The sequence below is a fragment of the Phalacrocorax carbo genome, chromosome 17 (genome assembly GCF_963921805.1).
Source record: "Phalacrocorax carbo chromosome 17, bPhaCar2.1, whole genome shotgun sequence".
Taxonomy (NCBI): Eukaryota; Metazoa; Chordata; class Aves; order Suliformes; family Phalacrocoracidae; genus Phalacrocorax; species Phalacrocorax carbo.
In genome coordinates this window covers 13,279,319-13,295,915 of record NC_087529.1, presented here as the reverse complement: position 1 = coordinate 13,295,915, position 16,597 = coordinate 13,279,319, and the positions used below count along the sequence as shown (strand labels likewise).

General features: G+C 47.4%; 1 protein-coding gene across 10 annotated transcripts in view; it reads right to left on the bottom strand.

The window, feature by feature from the left end:
• Positions 1-217: 217 nt before the first annotated feature.
• The window catches only part of TSPOAP1 (TSPO associated protein 1), a 69,768-nt gene continuing 53,388 nt past the window's right edge, over positions 218-16,597 (bottom strand). For 6 of the 10 annotated variants that reach the window (XM_064467611.1, XM_064467609.1, XM_064467614.1 and 3 more), the window contains 7 exons: positions 16,242-16,410; positions 14,059-14,130; positions 13,646-13,684; positions 12,507-12,610; positions 10,559-10,630; positions 9,284-9,412; positions 218-1,572 (listed from right to left, as the gene is read on the bottom strand). In XM_064467611.1, coding sequence (XP_064323681.1) covers positions 1,357-1,572; positions 9,284-9,412; positions 10,559-10,630; positions 12,507-12,610; positions 13,646-13,684; positions 14,059-14,130; positions 16,242-16,410 — 801 coding nt within the window. In that variant the 3' untranslated portion in view covers positions 218-1,356. Of the gene's footprint in view, positions 1,573-5,354; positions 5,417-9,283; positions 9,413-10,558; positions 10,631-12,506; positions 12,611-13,645; positions 13,685-14,058; positions 14,131-16,241; positions 16,411-16,597 lie in introns of all 10 variants that reach the window. The other 4 variants (XM_064467618.1, XM_064467610.1, XM_064467613.1 and 1 more) reach the window with 3 other exon arrangements.

Here is a 16,597-nt window from a genome sequence, read left to right as displayed (position 1 = left end):
CATAACACCGCGTAACCGCAGCGCGGTGCTTCCTCCTCCAGGATTAGGTCTCTGAAACAGGAAAGGCAAAGACTTTTCACTCCCAGAGAAGGGAGCTCGCACCACGAGCACAGGAAAAGCAGGCTCCTAGGTGAATTGCTGCCCAGCACCCTCAAGGTGCAAGTGATTGGTGCCATCTTCCCCTCTGCCCCGCCCCCAGAAGAAGCACCACTGAATCTTTTGCTTTTTTAAGGAAAATGTATTTTTGTGAAAATAGACTTTATTATAATAAAATTTGATATTAAATAAAAACACACCGTATCACCAACACTCGTGGACACTGTGCTGGCATCATTCACGTACCTCACGTAACTGTCCTTCTCCAAACAAGTACCCCACTGAAACATGCAAAGAAAGAAGCACTGAAAAGGATAGAAACCATGTAGTACAAAACTCTCCGTGGCTTAGAAAGGGATGTGTCTTAACTCAGGGAACACATCATCTCATATGAAAATAGCTGCAAACTCTCCATCCCCAGCTCTGCTCTCCCGATGCTCCGACGCAGGAGCAGCCCGCTGAAACAGCCAAATAAAACTGCAGAAGAGGCAGACGACAAATAAATAAATAAATAGATAAATAAATAAGGCGGAGTCCCCAGCCAGCATGTGGTCAAGGTGAACCAGCCAAGAACAGCTTACAGCAGCCCACCCTATAGGCAGAAGTATTGCCCCCCCCGCAGGGTACCGCTCCTCCTTCCACGGGAATCCTCGTGCTGGAATGTGACTGAGGCAGTGTGGGATGCTCCTAGGCACAGCTGCGTATTTACAAGTTTACAGTACAAATAACTCACTCGTCAGCCCAGAGACAGCAAAGGGGATTCATGGGAACAGAAAAGTGCAGATTTTCTTTGCAGGAAGTGAAGGAGTTGACACAACCTCCTCCGGACCAGAGGAATATCGGGGTGTGTAGTACAAGGGATCTCTTCCTAAGGGGCCGGGTCTTTGCTGGGAAAAGCCATTTAGCTAACTTACAGCCAGAATATAATTTTTAAATTAAAATATTTACAGGGAACCGGTGCATTGAGGGCTACATGGCACAGGACACACTACTGCGGAGGCAGCTGTATCCCAGAGCTGAGGCCTCACACACCCCAGTGCCACGACTCTGCGTTCAGAGCCACTGTCCACGCTGGGTGGGCACCCACGGCTGGGCTCTCAGCAGAGACCACAGCTCACAGACCCACTGAAGAGTTTCCTCTATTCAACATACACTTCCCTATGAAAATACCCTCATCAGCTTATTGCAGAGGGCTTCTCCTGAATTTTCAGCCCCTATGGGGACCACACAGGCAGTCTTCACAGAACAATAAATCCCTTGTTAGTTTTTCTTACTGGACCCAAGTTTTTTGAAGAGCTTTTTTCCTTTGAAGAAGAAGCCTCTCTTCTTTTTACTCTGACCAGGTACATCACTGCGTTTGAGAACGGCCAGTGATGCCTGCTCTGGACACTGTTCGCCCATGACAAGGCAGGAAGGTGGTAGAGTAGGAAGAGTTGGTGAGGAGTCGCTCTGATCAACAGACCCATCTGGATTTAACTGAGTAGGAAAAAGAGAAAACAAAAGAAAAAAGCAGAAGTTAGAGCCGACGAAGGACATCATGCCAACATAAACCTCAGCCAGAGAACCCTGCCTTCTGCCCACCAGCCTGATCCTCACCCTGCAAGGCTCAGCTCCTCTATGCAGCTGCACAAGTTGCACATCCAGTTAGGAAGTTTCCAGTGGATTTAAACTTTTTTGTACCCACTACCCGGACCCTGCCTGAGCTCAGACATTCTGAAATTCCTTAACTTTGGGCTAAGAATAGGACAGCAGAAAAGCCCCACTGGGGACTTGGTGAAAGATCCGGCTTCACAGCTGAAGGCGCTGTAAGTGAAATGCCTCCTGAGAGCATGAATGGGTAGATACTGATGCACCCATGTATGCCTGCTGGCTGCCTGGCCGGGGAGCCTGGTGGCCTCCCAGCACACTCTGGGACAGAGGGCAGGACATTAAAAAAAACCCAGAACAAACCCAAACTAATAGGAACAAGGGCTGTGCAAGACCTTCAGAAGCTCAAGGAGGCTGGCTAAGCTGGGACTCTTCTGCAGCTGCGGCCAGGCTCTGTCATAGTAAGAAGAGAAATCTGGAGTCTTGCAAGGCTGCTCAGCATCTATCAGACCTGGCCGCAGGAGGGGCAGAAAGCAAAGTCTCCTGCTCTGCAGTGGCACCAATAATGGAGAAAAAGTTCACGATGGAGCAGGACATGGAGAAGTCTTGGATCAAGTGGCACACAGCAACTGACACGTGTTCCTAAGTCGCCTGAGCATTTGCCAACGTTAACTGCTGTCCACAGTCCCAAATGATGCACTGCCTGCTGCTCCTTTTGGAAAGGGCTTTTAGAAATCAGAAAGCACCCTAATCCTGGGCTCAGTTTCCTCTTCACAAAATACTGACGGCAGGTCAGTTCCCAGCAGCAGCCTTCTTTCCATCATCTCCTCCTGCTGGGTTTAGGTGTCCAGACAGTGACCATTTCCGATCTGGCACGGCAAGCTTTCCCAGGAAGCCGCAAAGTTCACCACAGAAGAGGCTCTGGGTTTCTGAGGCCTAGGAGAGCACTTGCCCCCCTGCCTTCTATTCCACACAGCCTTCACAAACCAGCATCTTCCAAGACTCCAGCTGCACGTTCTACCTCGGCACTACCCAAAACACAACATGACAGTGGCTGGAGCTGTGCTAAGTAAGAACCCTCTTCCTTGGCACACTGAAACATCATGCCCTGCTCATCTCTCTGCTTGCATCCCGCTAACTCAGGGAGAGTCAAGTGCATGTCCCTTTAGGGTCCATAAGCAGCCACAGCTCCAACAGGGAAGACGAGTTAATGACGCCAGCAGCAGGACGCTCTGCCTGGGGTGGAAGCATTACTGCAGAGCGAAGACATTAGCCCTGCACAGGAAACGTGTAAGAATCACAGCAGCCGCCTGCAGTTCGCTGGCAGGAGTGGGGGTGCACTGGTCCTGCTCCCACAGTGCGCCCGGGGAAAGCTGCTGAATTACGCGGATGCACGGACGTAACATTAGTGCTCTGCTCTGTAGCAGAGCCGCACCTCTCCCCCCCCTCACGGGCTGAGGTTATGCTGCTGTATTCTGGTTGCCTCACTCTGCTGCAGGAAGAAAGCACTTCTGGTACAAGATGAGCAGAAACCTCTTCTCCGGAGTCAGACTCAGCACGTGCAGTACCTATCAAGTAATTCCTGAGCAGACAGGACTACAGGACTTTTGGAGAGCTCTGTCTTAGTGTGAATATACCCCTTCCAACTCCAGAAAGTTGAGAAACAACTACTGTCTTGCAGCAATCAGTTTCAACTGTCCTAAGTGACAGTGCCATCAGATGCTCTCTTACCTGAACGAAAGTCTCTGGCTACAAGGACAGAGAATTAACCCTTCTCCACCTCTTTTCATTACAGTAAACAATACAGTGGCTGATTTTTCCTGACCTCACACTCTTATTTTCACCTGGCAATCTTGTTCCACACACTTTCAGAGGCACTTCTGCGACTCTCCAGATATGCAGCACTGTGTTGAAAGGCCAGCTACCGTCACGGACATGCTGCAGAGGGCTTGATGGCACAGCCTGACCCTCGTGAAAGCTGCACTCTGCCTGCAAGGGCCACTCCTCCAACTAATGCTGCAGCATCAACTGCAATCTTAGCATCTCCTGGCAGAACATACATGCAAGGTGTAACAGTGGTGCTGACAGCCCAAGTGCTAGTCAGGTTTGAGAAGTCTGGAAATAAATCTGAAAGAATCTAGATGAACCATTTTCAGCCAGTAACACAAGACCTATGGAGGCAAAGAGAAAGAGTAAGCCAGATGAGGGCTAACTTGGTAGCCTACTGGGTCAGATGCGTGCCTAAGTAAGAATCCCTGGGTTCTGCGCCAGAAACTATTTATGCATTGTGCAGCGAAGAATCCCTGGATAAAATGCACAAAAGTTAACACCAGAAGGAATCTCACCAACATCTACCCTATGAAGCTCAAGCCTCGGGCTGTCTGGCTCAGCAGCCCCAAAGGATGTGGGGGCGACGCCAAGGCCCCTCTGCAGCCAGGGCAGCAGAGGCGTGCTGCCCATGCACCATTGGAAACCTTTTTTCTGGCAAAGGTAGATCATTTTAGGGCAGATCTGAAGCGGCCCAACAAACCTTATACAATTTCTCCTGTAGACCTATGCGTGAAAGACTGCATGCAAAATGAGATGCAGGTAGCCAGAACAACTCACAAATGTCAGTTATTTAATGTAATAAGGATACTGCAGTACCAATGTCATTATCAAATATCAAACAGTTAAGAAGGAAGCGACTAGCAGTTTCCTGTCTTTGTGCTGGAAGTCCTGCCGATTCCCAGTTGTGGTATACGATGCCCAGGCAGATTTCCACACACAGGGGCACTCTCATACACAAGCATGTGCAGATATCCTCAGAAGTCTCTATATGGCAGAAAACAACAGAACCAGTTCACAAGATTCATCTGGTAAGAGACAAATGATACTAAAATTAGGGTTTCTTCTCTACGAGAAGCATGAAGGAAAAGTTGCTCTGCTGAGATCCTTATAAAAGCTACTAGTGTTGATGAACAGAAGAGTCACGTTAGTTTTCCAGGGGTGGTTCTCAGTGCTGTCTCAGGTACTACCGATTTGCACAATTTCAGGAAAACAATGTTTGAAACTAAGAAAAACACAGATCTGCTCCCACTGCCCCCCAAAACCGGGGGTCTCATCCCCCCAGCCCCATATTTTTTTAAGTGTTATCAGACAGAACAATTATCCACACAAGGTTGGTTTTAGGGACTAAATGTTACTACTTTCTGAAGTTGATGGTGTGCAGGGCTTTTTCAGGACTATACTCAGGAAGGAGTAAAATCAAGAGGAAAACACACAAGCTGAATATGGGGTGTGCTCAGCCTGAGCAGGACCTTGCAAAGGCTAAACAAAGCTTTGGCTGTTGGTGTGCTTCAACAGTGGTGGAAGGGCCAGGCTGAATTACAGAGCAGGTCTTTTCCAAACATGAATATCCAGTAGAGTCCCATCACAGTCCCCAAAACCACCAGGTAATTGTTCCAAACAATTGCACTTCGTGTGCTGAACAGGTCACAGCTTGTCTTTAATACAGAACCAATCTGGCAGGTAGAGGTCTGCCACAAGAGGATTTGAAGGTGGACTTGCTAGCAGAGCCCCAAACCAGCCTGTCGAACTACAAGCAAGAAAAGGAGTAAACCGCATGTGCAGGACCCTTTAATATGCTAGTCTGGGTGGGAGATTGAAGAGGTCTTCTCACACAAACTTACATGGTTGCTCTCTCTCTATGTATCATTCATAGCTATCACTGGACTCTTCTCTTCCTCATTCTCTGAAGAAAAGAACCGTCACGGGTGCATAATACAGGCAGAAATAAATACATGAAATCAATTAGAATCAAACACTTTCTGAAGGTGCTTTACAATCAGTCTTTGACAGAAACTGTTTATTATTGCAAAAATATTCATTCCACAGCCACAGAATTAAAGCAACCGCTCTAAGCTGGTGAGCATGAGTGTTTCAGGGCCCTAGCTTGCGACCATAACTTCTTGGATACTCCTCTTTGTCCTGTATTTTTTCATTGCTTCATCTAATCCCCAAATGTTGTCAGTTTGAAAGTTAAAACTGCTTCACCTTTTTCAGTTGCCAGCACTTTAAGATTTACTTGGAAATAATTCAAAACGATCCACCTTCCCCAGTTCAATTTGGAAACTAAATGGTCCGTATTCTCATGCCTTTGGCGTAGCGGCAGGGAGAAGGGAAGTGTGAAGAACAGACAGGGGGAAAACACCAAACCCAAGAAGTTACAAGCCATTTAAAACATCACTCACGATCATGCTGGAGAAGCTTCTGTTGATTGGGACTAGCTTTAATACAAGTCCAAAGCTCTGCCGTGATACCATGGTGCGTACACATGCTCCCTGATGCATGAGGTCTCAAGGTGGGACTGGTAAATTTGGCGGGAGTCTGTTTCACCATGCTGCCTTTCAGAAGATTCAAACAATACTTCTCCGGAGGCTGCCATGCACCTTTTGCCTTTGGTGGTTTTTTTGCATACCCCCCACGTCCCCATCCCAAACAGCAGCGGCAAAGGTGCTTCTGTTTGTGTTGTATATGCCAACAACACACTTTAACAAGCACGTTCCTTAACTCTACGGAGTGATTATGTCACAGGAGTCTGAAAGCCCCAGGCGTGGCTGTATCACTGTGAAAGTTCATTCCAGCTCAGGGACAGCCCTTAGAATGTGTATGTTTTACAGGAGGAGGTCCTCCTTCTGCCTTACCCACCAGGTGTTCTGCCTATAGGTAGGGATGCTGTGATTGCTGTGACAGAGCCAAAAACTCAGCGGGGTCAGGTTCTGGCCTCGGTAATCGCTAAACATACTTACATGCAGTTAACACAAATTTGGTTATGAGCAGGGTAAATGCTTTTAAAAGAGGGCAAACAAGCCCGTCATATTTGGAAGCTGTTTAGACTGATCTGCGTTGCAAAGCACAAGCAGGAGGCAGGACTGCACACAGTTAAAGAGTGCTAAGCCAAAATCACCCAGAAGAGGTATCCTGGTGAAACAGGGAGGCAGCAGGACAGGAAGAAGTCTGTCACTATGCAGAAGCAGCCAACACAAAGTCATGGCTAGATAGTTAATGTGGATTCCCCTGAAATACAATTGGCTTAATCATCAACAACTGAATTTTCCAAATCCCCAGACGTCACAGACTATAAAGAATAGCAGCTCGTGTAGCAGCCGAGTGCCAAAACTATGAAATCGATCCTGACCTAAGGCAACAGCCCCCTGCTCTGCAGACCCAAAGTCAGAGCCAAGGCAAGGGGAAGCTCTGTTGGATCTCTGGCAGTGAGAAGTAGAGACGAATGAAAAGGCCTGAAGGGCAGGCAAGCCTGAAACGCATCTGTTTTATATGGGCTGGTTTAATCTGTTTGAGAGGCATTTCTGTTAAAAAAAGGGTGTCACGAACCCTAGGGGAAAAATAAGTTTACAGCCTTGAGCACGTATGGATATCTGGGCCAAACTGCTGTGTCCAGGGGAAGTCACCCACTGCTGAACCCAGCACCGGTGGACAGCGGGGAGGAAAGTGGAGCAGCAGCAAGCCGCACGGCAGCAAGCAGGAGCAGCCCGTGCAACCTGCTTAGCAGAGCAGACAGGACCTGGTTACCCTGTGAGGTCTGGGACAAGGTCTGGGACATGGCAGGTCAAACTGTTGTTGCAATTTCCTTGCCAGTAAAACAAAAAAGAAGGATGCAAACAGGTATAACTTGAAGTAAGGGCAGATTAGTTGCACATGTTACCCTGTTTATCAGCCCAGTTGCTCTCTCTTACCTGCCTTTAATAAAACACCGTTAGCTAAGCCAAACCCTTCACATCTGCAGCGGCAGATGAGCTCTCTGAGCCCTGCAGGTTACACCTGAATTTTGCCATGGTTTCTGGGAGGAGCCACATTGGGGCTGGAATAACGGTTGTGCAGAGAGGTGGGAGATGCCCCATCCCTGGAAGTCAGGTTGGACGGGGCTCATGAGCAACCTGGTCTAGTTGAAGATGTCCCTGCTCATGGCGGGAGGGGTGGACTAGATGACCTTTAAAGGTCCCTTCCAACCCAAACTATTCTATGGTTCTATGATAATGACTCCTGGCACCTGAAACAGGCCCTTGCTGCTGCTGGTTGGTGCCAGAGAAAAGGGTTAGGTCTGTAATAAGCTACACTGTGAATTTAACCTGTTTCATTTTACTGGTTTAGGTCTCCTTTGGCACCCTCAATTCCAATCGATTAGTAATTTGAGAAGAGTAAATAATTTTGAGAGGGAAACCAAAGAAGGAAACTCACCCTGACTGCTGTTTCCCCTTGGGAAAGTTAGACCTGTGTAACTTGAGCGTTCTTAAACCCTGGTAGTAACAACTTATTAACCTGTGATTCCCCAGCACAGACTGGCTGGGAGAAAAGAGACTGAGTATCCTAAACAGGTAAACACAAGGGACCCAGACAACTTCTGAGTTTAGAAGTTGAACCAGCAAGCTACCCACAAACAGTGCTTCTGAGTCAGGCCTGCCACTGCTCCTCATAAGAGGGCACTGAGGCTGTAGTGCAGGCACTGCGCCCACAAAGCTTGAAATGCCTGGAACCAAGAGATGGGGCTGCAGGTGACATCTAAGGGAGATCAGGCAGCATTTGAAGATAGAGATGGGAGGTGGGTACAGAGAAAAGGAGGAGCTGAGCATGAAAAATAGGACACGGGATGCTGCAGAGAACAGGAAAGCCAGGGTGGCACCAGTGGAGAGTTCAACAGAGGAGGATTCAGGGCCACAAGCTTCCTTAAGGACTGGTTCAAAGCCAACCTGGGCCTGCTCTTAGACACTTTTATGGGTCTGGCACCCCTTGACAGTGCCAATCACCTCCCAAGAAGAACTGACGGTTGAGTACATGAGCTGGGACCAAGCTGTGTCCCTCCTTGCCTCCCATTCTCTAGAATGACCCAGGACACGAGGTCCAGGAACGACCAGGGAGGTGCCACACTTTTGACCTCACCCACTGAGGACTGACTGAATCTGGCATATGACCCAAACCTTCCACTTAAGCATTTGTTTCAAGAGCATCAGCAACATATGCAAGGGGATAGCTCAACCTTTAAATTTTCTGCACCTGTGGGTTGCTCTCAAAACTTTAGGATCCATCCCGCAGATCTGTTTGGAAACCTCCCCAGTGTGTTTTGAATTTTTCTGAAAGCACCATGGACTGGATTAAGATATATCTAACTTAGGGTGGGTGGAAGAGCATTGATGTTTGGGTGTCAACAGGATTTTGGCATGGATATGAGCATATCTGAGGAACTTCAGGTCTCTAGGGAGCTGGCTGAACTGCTTTGCTTGCAGCAGGATTTCACTGCTGACCCATTTGTGCATCTAAAGAATTTGTTCATGGGACCTGGGATGCTCTTTGCTCACCTGATCGTAATGAGACTGAGGCCCCAGTGAATGTTGTCACTTTGTGCCTCTTTTTGCACTATAGGTAAGCATGCCAAAAGAGCTCCTAGCACTCCCCTCTAAACTTTTGAGCATCTCCCATGGGATGAACTGAGCTGCATGCAAGAATTTAAATGATGCCATCAAATGGTGCATGCTGCGCAGGGCCCATCTCCAGCCACATCGCAGGTCAGATGTCTGTACCGTGCAGAGTCACACAATCTTACCTGGCTCTCAGCACTCAGTGGAAAAGCTTCTTTATCTGTTGAATGAAGTTCCTGGACCACGCCTGCATCTGAAGGTACAGCTTCCAGGAAATTAGATGGGACAAGCCCTCTCTGTTGGTTCAGCTCTCCCTGCAAGATCAACATTCATTCCTCACGTCCGTTTTCCTGGCTGATGGAGAAATACTAAATAGAGGAGCAGTCCCACACAGACATGGCTTAGACTATGGTCAGAGAATCCCAGGAACACACTCATGCTGGAAGGATCCTCCGCAAGTTTCATGACTCTTCTTGCTTAGTTGTGGAACAATCCAGAGCGCAAAAACACAGCGGAGAGTAAAGGAAGAAGAGGTGGCAGCAAGCCGTGACAAGTGTATTCCAGCAACACGGTCGCTTCTACAAACTCTGAAATTTTCCACTGTGATCCTAGACGAAACTGGAGCTGTGCCACAGGCTTTCTAAAGGCCTTTGATTTGCTATGGTATTTATGTATTTTTTTAAAGAATGAGGTACTACTGATACAATGCTGCAGCGAGCAGGGAGACAACGCCTAAGGCCCAGAGCTGCAAATGCAGCTTGGCTATATTCCTAAAAAATTGTCTCCAGTTCAACAGCAGGTGGCTGGGTGAGGCAAAACCAACCCCAGCAATGTTGTTTGGCCAACACTATAAAAGAAATCAAACAAAACATTCACAATGATCCCCTCCAGACTTTACCTGGAGCTGAACTTCAACTTTGATGTGTAAAGACACGCTTTCTGTGCAGGAAAAGGTGGATGATCCAAGAGCTAAGGATTGTGTGTAGCACACAGCTCATTGGCAGGCAGTCTCCAGGTATGCACAGTAAATTAAACAGACACCAGCGCTTGCTGAAGCTGATCCATCCAAGTGTGGCCGGATGGCCATCATCATACATTTTTATGTTACCATTTTAGCCTCCTGCCCTGGATGACACCATGCGTCTGAGTGCTAGGTGACAAATCAAGCTCATAGCACATGCTGATTCAGCCAACGTATGTTCAGAAGAATGCCTCCTAGGTTCTGGGAAGCCTGCAGCGAAGTTATGCCAAGACATAAACTGAGAACCATTTGGATGTTGGGTTTACAGGAGAAGCATGGACTATCAGAAACAATCTGCCCTGCACTAAGCAGATAGGGGTGTTTTGTTTTTTTTTTCAAGAGCAGAATACTTTGTTCCCTGATTTCTGCTCTCCTGCCACTAGATGGACTCTGACGATTTCAGATGTAGCCACAGTACCTTCCCAACCCCTGTACTTACATAATAGAATCCATCATCATCCATGGACCCAAACACAGTGATAATGTCCCCTGCACTGAAAGTCAGTTCAGCCTGCAAAGAGCAAGAGAACAACAGTCAGGGGAGAAGCAGTGCCTGGAATTTCTCACCAGAAACACACAGTCACCCCGGGCTTCCAGCACAATCTCACTGTGAGGGATGGAGGCCACTGTGTTAAGACTTGCAGGACCAGGATGCAGAAGAGCAACTCAAGTGTGCAACTGTAGAACTCAGTGCTAAGGAAGCATTTAATAAATTAAGACAAGAGCAAAGCCTGTTTCTTAAACCAATATTAATAAGGCTTCAAAATAGTACCTACCACCTGTTCAGCTTGTTCTCAACATACCTTTCCGGAACAAGCACCAGAAATACCTTTAATTTCTTTAAATATAAGTACTAAATCCCACTCCCTTGGATGAGCCTGTTCGGTATGCAACACTCAGGGATCAGGCACTAGCAGGAATGCATACAAATGGGAAGATTTGACCTGGAAACAGAACAGTACCGCACAACACATGTGACCCTTCACCACAGACAGCTCCGTCTGTCCTGTCAGCCACCCCAGCATGCACACAGCCACCCCATGCATGGAGCACAAGACCGAAGACAAAGGTGTAAGCAGTCTCTTCTAATGGAAGAAACTGCCCAGTAACAGCAAAGAAGTTGCTCTCAGATAGAGAAGGTGGAGTCTCCAAACAGGCTGTGTCCCACTCAAGACACACTGGCCTTACATAGACTTCACAGAAGTGTTAGCTGGAAGGGACCTACCTCTAATATATTTACCATATTATATCCCTAGTACTCAATTTATCTCTGGAGGCTGCAGGTTCCTCCTGTTGGCTGTGAATTACTTTGTTCTAGCAGGATGACACTGGTAGGGAACCTCACTCACAGACACACAGAATGGTGCAGCTGATCCTACTATGTCTTGGTGCAAGTTCACAAACAGCAGCTGCAGCCTTCTAGCAAAACAGGTGACCAAATTTTCTGGGAGTGTGCATGGGGAGCACCTCCAACAATGCAACAGAACTGCACCAGCCTGTTTCAGTAATGTGAGCTCTGTTCACAGGGAACGTTCTAGGAAGACTAATTCACTGCAAAAAAGTACAGTCATCTTGTTGACAAGGGCTCTGAAGTGTTCTTTGGCCAGAGGTATGAATACCTGTATGGATGCTGGTTGACACACGCTCTTCTTGTATCTCTCCCAAGATAATCCACAATCCTTAAAACACACTGTCCTCAGAAGCAGGCTGTCTTGCTCATGAGACACTCAGTTTGGGAGGCAAGCATTACCTGAACTGTGCCACCTCTTGGCCATTCACTCCCCTCTGGATGCATGGAAAGAATCTGAATCCAAACCCCATGTTTATATTTGCTCAGAGTAGACTAACACTGCTATGGAGGAACAGAGCGTGTTCTAATTTAGAAAGTGGGGTTTTTTTGCAGAAAGGATTCTGCACTGCAATCTTTCCACCTGAAACAGTCTTATCCACAAAAATACTGTTTGGATTACATGCTTGAAAAGAGCATATTAAATTAAATTAGAACTAAGTCTTCCTGTTTGAACAAAGAGCTACACAGGTAGGTAATACAAAAGACATCCTCCAAGACATGCTCACCTAAAGTATCAGAAGTCCATTCAAACTCTTTAAGTGGGTGGGTGTCCTGGATCAGTTGCTAACAGCAGGGGCTGCTTCCTCCTGCCCTAGAACTGCTAAATCCTGTCTAAGCACTAGAGGATGCTATGAGGTCATGAGACACTCACACATAGTTTCAGTGAGACACATACTGAAAACCATTAGGGGTATGTTCTGCCGTACTCTTCACAGATAACTGAACACTGTTATCAGAAAATGCATGAGAGAACATATGAAGGAAAAAAGAGAGAGGAAAAAGAAGGCTGTAATAGCAGTGACCAGGTGGTTGTTACCTCTACATCTGCATTTGGAGAGCTCTCCTTAGGGTTATAGTCAAAGACAGCCACCATACTTCGAGGAGTCAGCAGTTCAGCTTCAAAGTCCTGATGCTTCTGGCCTGCAGGACAAAAATAAAGCAAAATAACCTGAACTGGGAGTTCTAAGACAAAATCCCAAATCACAGCAACTTCTTCACTGTTCTTGGAATGGACTGAGCAAAAAGAATACTATGGGGAAACTGAATGGGAGAGAGATCTTAGAGGCCCCAGGTAAAGGAGTTTTCTGACCTCCTGTATCACCTCACAAGCACAGAACTAGGGACATCTCCCCATTCCAGCATCCTGGTGTCATGTCTATATATACATGAATGTTTTATTTTATGTTTTCTATTTATACACCAGACACACACATAAACACACACACAGAGGACCCCAGCCTCTTCACAGTGTCTCCCATGGACATTTCTCCTCCTTCCGTGCAATGCTCTCCTATCGAGCTACAAAAATTATCCTTCAAGTGCCAGGGGAAGAGCAAGAGCCCTGGACAGCATCAACCAGCAGCCTGGCCACAGCAGCACAGAGCTCAGCACAAAGGGAAGGGCACGCCTCATCATCCAGGGAACATGCTGCATTTTCACAACCACCTGCCTGCTCAGCCCAGTTACTTACAGACCTGCTCTGAGTCTGCAAAAGCAAAGTCCGGTGTTACAGAAAACACACATTGTCTAGTCCTTCATCTTACAGATTTAATTGCTGCTTCAGGTCAACACTGGATGAGCTAGCAAGGGATTTGCAGGCTTGGCCTCTCTGGGCGTCAACAGGTGATTGTGCACCTAAGTGGAGTGAGCACCCCATCAAAGAACCTTGTATTTTAAGGACTGGGGCGTCAGATGATTAAGACATCTCCCTGCTCCTCCAAAGCACAACCATGGAAGCTCTCCAATTTCAAACACCCCCTGTTTAGTCAAAGAGCACTGCACCCACTACTAAATAAAAGAATTAAAACACTTCTTTCCTGAGAATGACTATTTTCTTACGTGCTCTGAAGCAGCACTGCAGGGTCTTGCATTGGCCCTGGACGGCAAAACGCATCTGTACTATGATCACACAAATGTACCAACCCTCCTCTTATAGTAAGAAGGAGCAATTCTCACCTGGATGAGATTTGTACTTCTCCTTTTTATCCAGTCCTGCTGAGGGAAGAAAATGTTTCATCAGTGAGAGTTCATCTTTCAACAGTGACCCTACGACACAATTGACAAACAACACTAAAAAGAACAAAGACCAAGGCAGCAAACAACAGAAGCAAACCGTTCATGCAACTCAAAGTCTATGTCAGTAACCAGGACTCAGGGACGTAACAGGAAGCAGAGGTCAAGCTCCAAAACTATAAAAAACATCACTATTGTTAAAAACTTAACACCAGCACAGAGATGGGCTCTCTTTCCACTTCCTAGCAGTCGTACAGAGACAAACAGCTGAGGGTCCTGTAAGCAAGTAGTAAAAATGCAAGGCAGCTGGTAATCCTATTGCAAAAATCAAAGAGGAAGCAGTGGGTGACACAGACCTTTTTTGGAGCGTCTGGGTTTTGGAGGAGGGACGGTTTGGCGGCGTGGAGGTGGAGAAAATGTGCCATTTCCTTAATTAAAAAAAAAAATCAAAAAAAAGCAAATAAATAGACAAGAGAAACAGACAGTGAATGGAAAGTGAAAAGCATCTTGAAGAGTGAACAAGCAACAGAGCAGCATGACATGCTTCCCCTGGGAAGCAGACACCATGATTTCTATGGGCAAAGCCCAAATCTCCATTTTTCTTATGTGGATTCAGATGAGGCATGATCCACATCCCAAATACACACAGAAATCCACGTTGTATTTCTGCCAATTAGCCATACCACAGTGCACATCAGACAAACTTCACCACTTTGTGGCATTTTATCTTTCAGAAACATCATCATAAGGATAAAATAAAACCTTGTACCATTAGCACCTGAAAAATGCCAGGTGAGGTGAACCCCAGCAACTTGCTTAGGTGGGAAGGGACCTCAGGAGGTCTCTAGCTAAAGCTCCTACACTGAGCAGGGTCACTACTAGACGAGTCCCCAGACAAGCCTGCAGGAGTTCCCAGACCAGCCCCTCCAAGGCATTTTCTTACGAGGCTGTAATATGGGTTTATGCCAGTAGGAAATCAACAGAAGTGCATACAGCCCAGCTGCCTAAGGAAACAAGGTTTATTCTCTGCATGCACGCAGAAGGTGCGTCCTTTTCACTACCACTGCTCTCCTGAAAACTTTCAAACCACTACATTTCATGCAGTCTTGGAGCTATTAACTTCCTTTATTCTTCTGAGAGTATGCAGCAGGGCAGGGGACAGAGAGCCTTGTGTACCCACATAGGGACAAAGGCCACTGCAGGCATCTAAGCCATCTCTGGGCACCAGAGAATACATGCAGGAGAAACATCACGACTGTCCCAAGCGTGCAAAAAGCCTTACTCAAATCTCTCATCTCCCTGGATATGAGAGAGGCCACAGGACACAAACCCACCCAAAATAACGCTGCAAAAGCAAGAGTCTCCTTCAGCCTCCGTTCTCCTCAGGACCAACCTTGCAGAGACCTGCATTTAGGAGCTAGGCACTATCAGCCCCGTAGCCTCTAGGGCTGGATACTAGGTCTCACTGCACCCTCTTCCTCTGTTTTCCCTCCACTGCCTATGAGAAGCAGTGGAACAGCTTAGTCAGTGTCAGGGCTTACCTTTGCCATCAGATGCATGCTTGTGCTGTTTTACCCTGCTGAACTGGTGGGGAAACAGTGCTCAGCCAAAACAAGAATTTCCTCTGTTTTAAGAAGCAGAGCAGGTCAAAGAATTGCCACTGGTAGCAGAGAGTACACTGAGAGGAGCAGGATGAGAGACTGGGGGGGAAAAGGGACAGGCATTGGGACACCAATGTGTTGGCAACAGTCTTGGGGCAGCTCACAGCCACTGAAATGCAGCCTAACTGAGAATGAGCTGTGACGGCTGCACGTCCCAGGGAAGGTTCCTCTCCTCTCTCAGAGTACACAAGTGGGAAGAAACAGGAAAGGTTGGACTAGATGATCCCTGAGGTCCCTTCCGACCTGTGATTCTGTGTGGTTCTGTGAAAGTCTCTGCAGCGTGTAAAGCACTGGAACCACATACTTCAGGGAGTAAGGAGGAGCCCAAGGACCAGGTCTGCTCCTTGTACCTTGCTGTCTCACACCCTTTCTTCTCCTTCCCCACAAGTCTTTCCCCATCTTCCTTCATTCCCAAGTCACATATTCTCTCATCCAAGAGCAGGTTCAATTACAGACTTGCGAAACAAAGGAAAGAACACAGAACTGAAGCCTCTTTGTTCACATCCTTCATCTGCTCTTCAAACTTTTGTTTCCCCTTCTCCAGCCTCACTCACACTCCGTGCTGAGCTCACAGACATGATACCTCAAGCATAGGAGCAGCTCCAGCAGCTGCAAATGCAGCCTTGGGCAGTGCTGTGCTGCAGTAGAGTCAGGTACAAACTCAGACCTCAACACTTGCCTCCCTCATCCATCGAGACCTCCCTGCTTGCTGCAGCAACAGCCACGAAAGAAGCCTCAGATCCTGGGGACCAGTCCTAGAAATAATTCTGGTGGGCTGCACTGGCCACACAGCTTGACAGTATGACTGAGCTTTCCACGGTTCAGCAAAGAAACATGCTGACAATAGCACAGCACACACACAGAAGGAGATACAGTACCTATGCTCTCCATTGGTGTGTCGGCAGGCAGGAACCCTTGCTTTAGGAGCTGCTCCTTGATTTCATTATTCTCCACCTGGACTTCTGACACCATGTTGCAGGGAACGTATCCCTCCCTTCCTGCACATTCACCCCTGTAAAAGCCATCAGCGTCCTTGTCTCCACATACCTGCAAGGCAAAAGACACACCAGAGACTGTTTATGCTACAGGGACTGAGATACACAGAGAAAGGAGAAAGGGAAGCTAAGGAAACTCCCAAGATGAAGGAGGCTCTGCCTCCCAAGGTTTATCCTGTCCCTGGAACATCAGATGGATCCATACAGAGTAGGAGACATTCACTAAGGTGTGCTCTTAC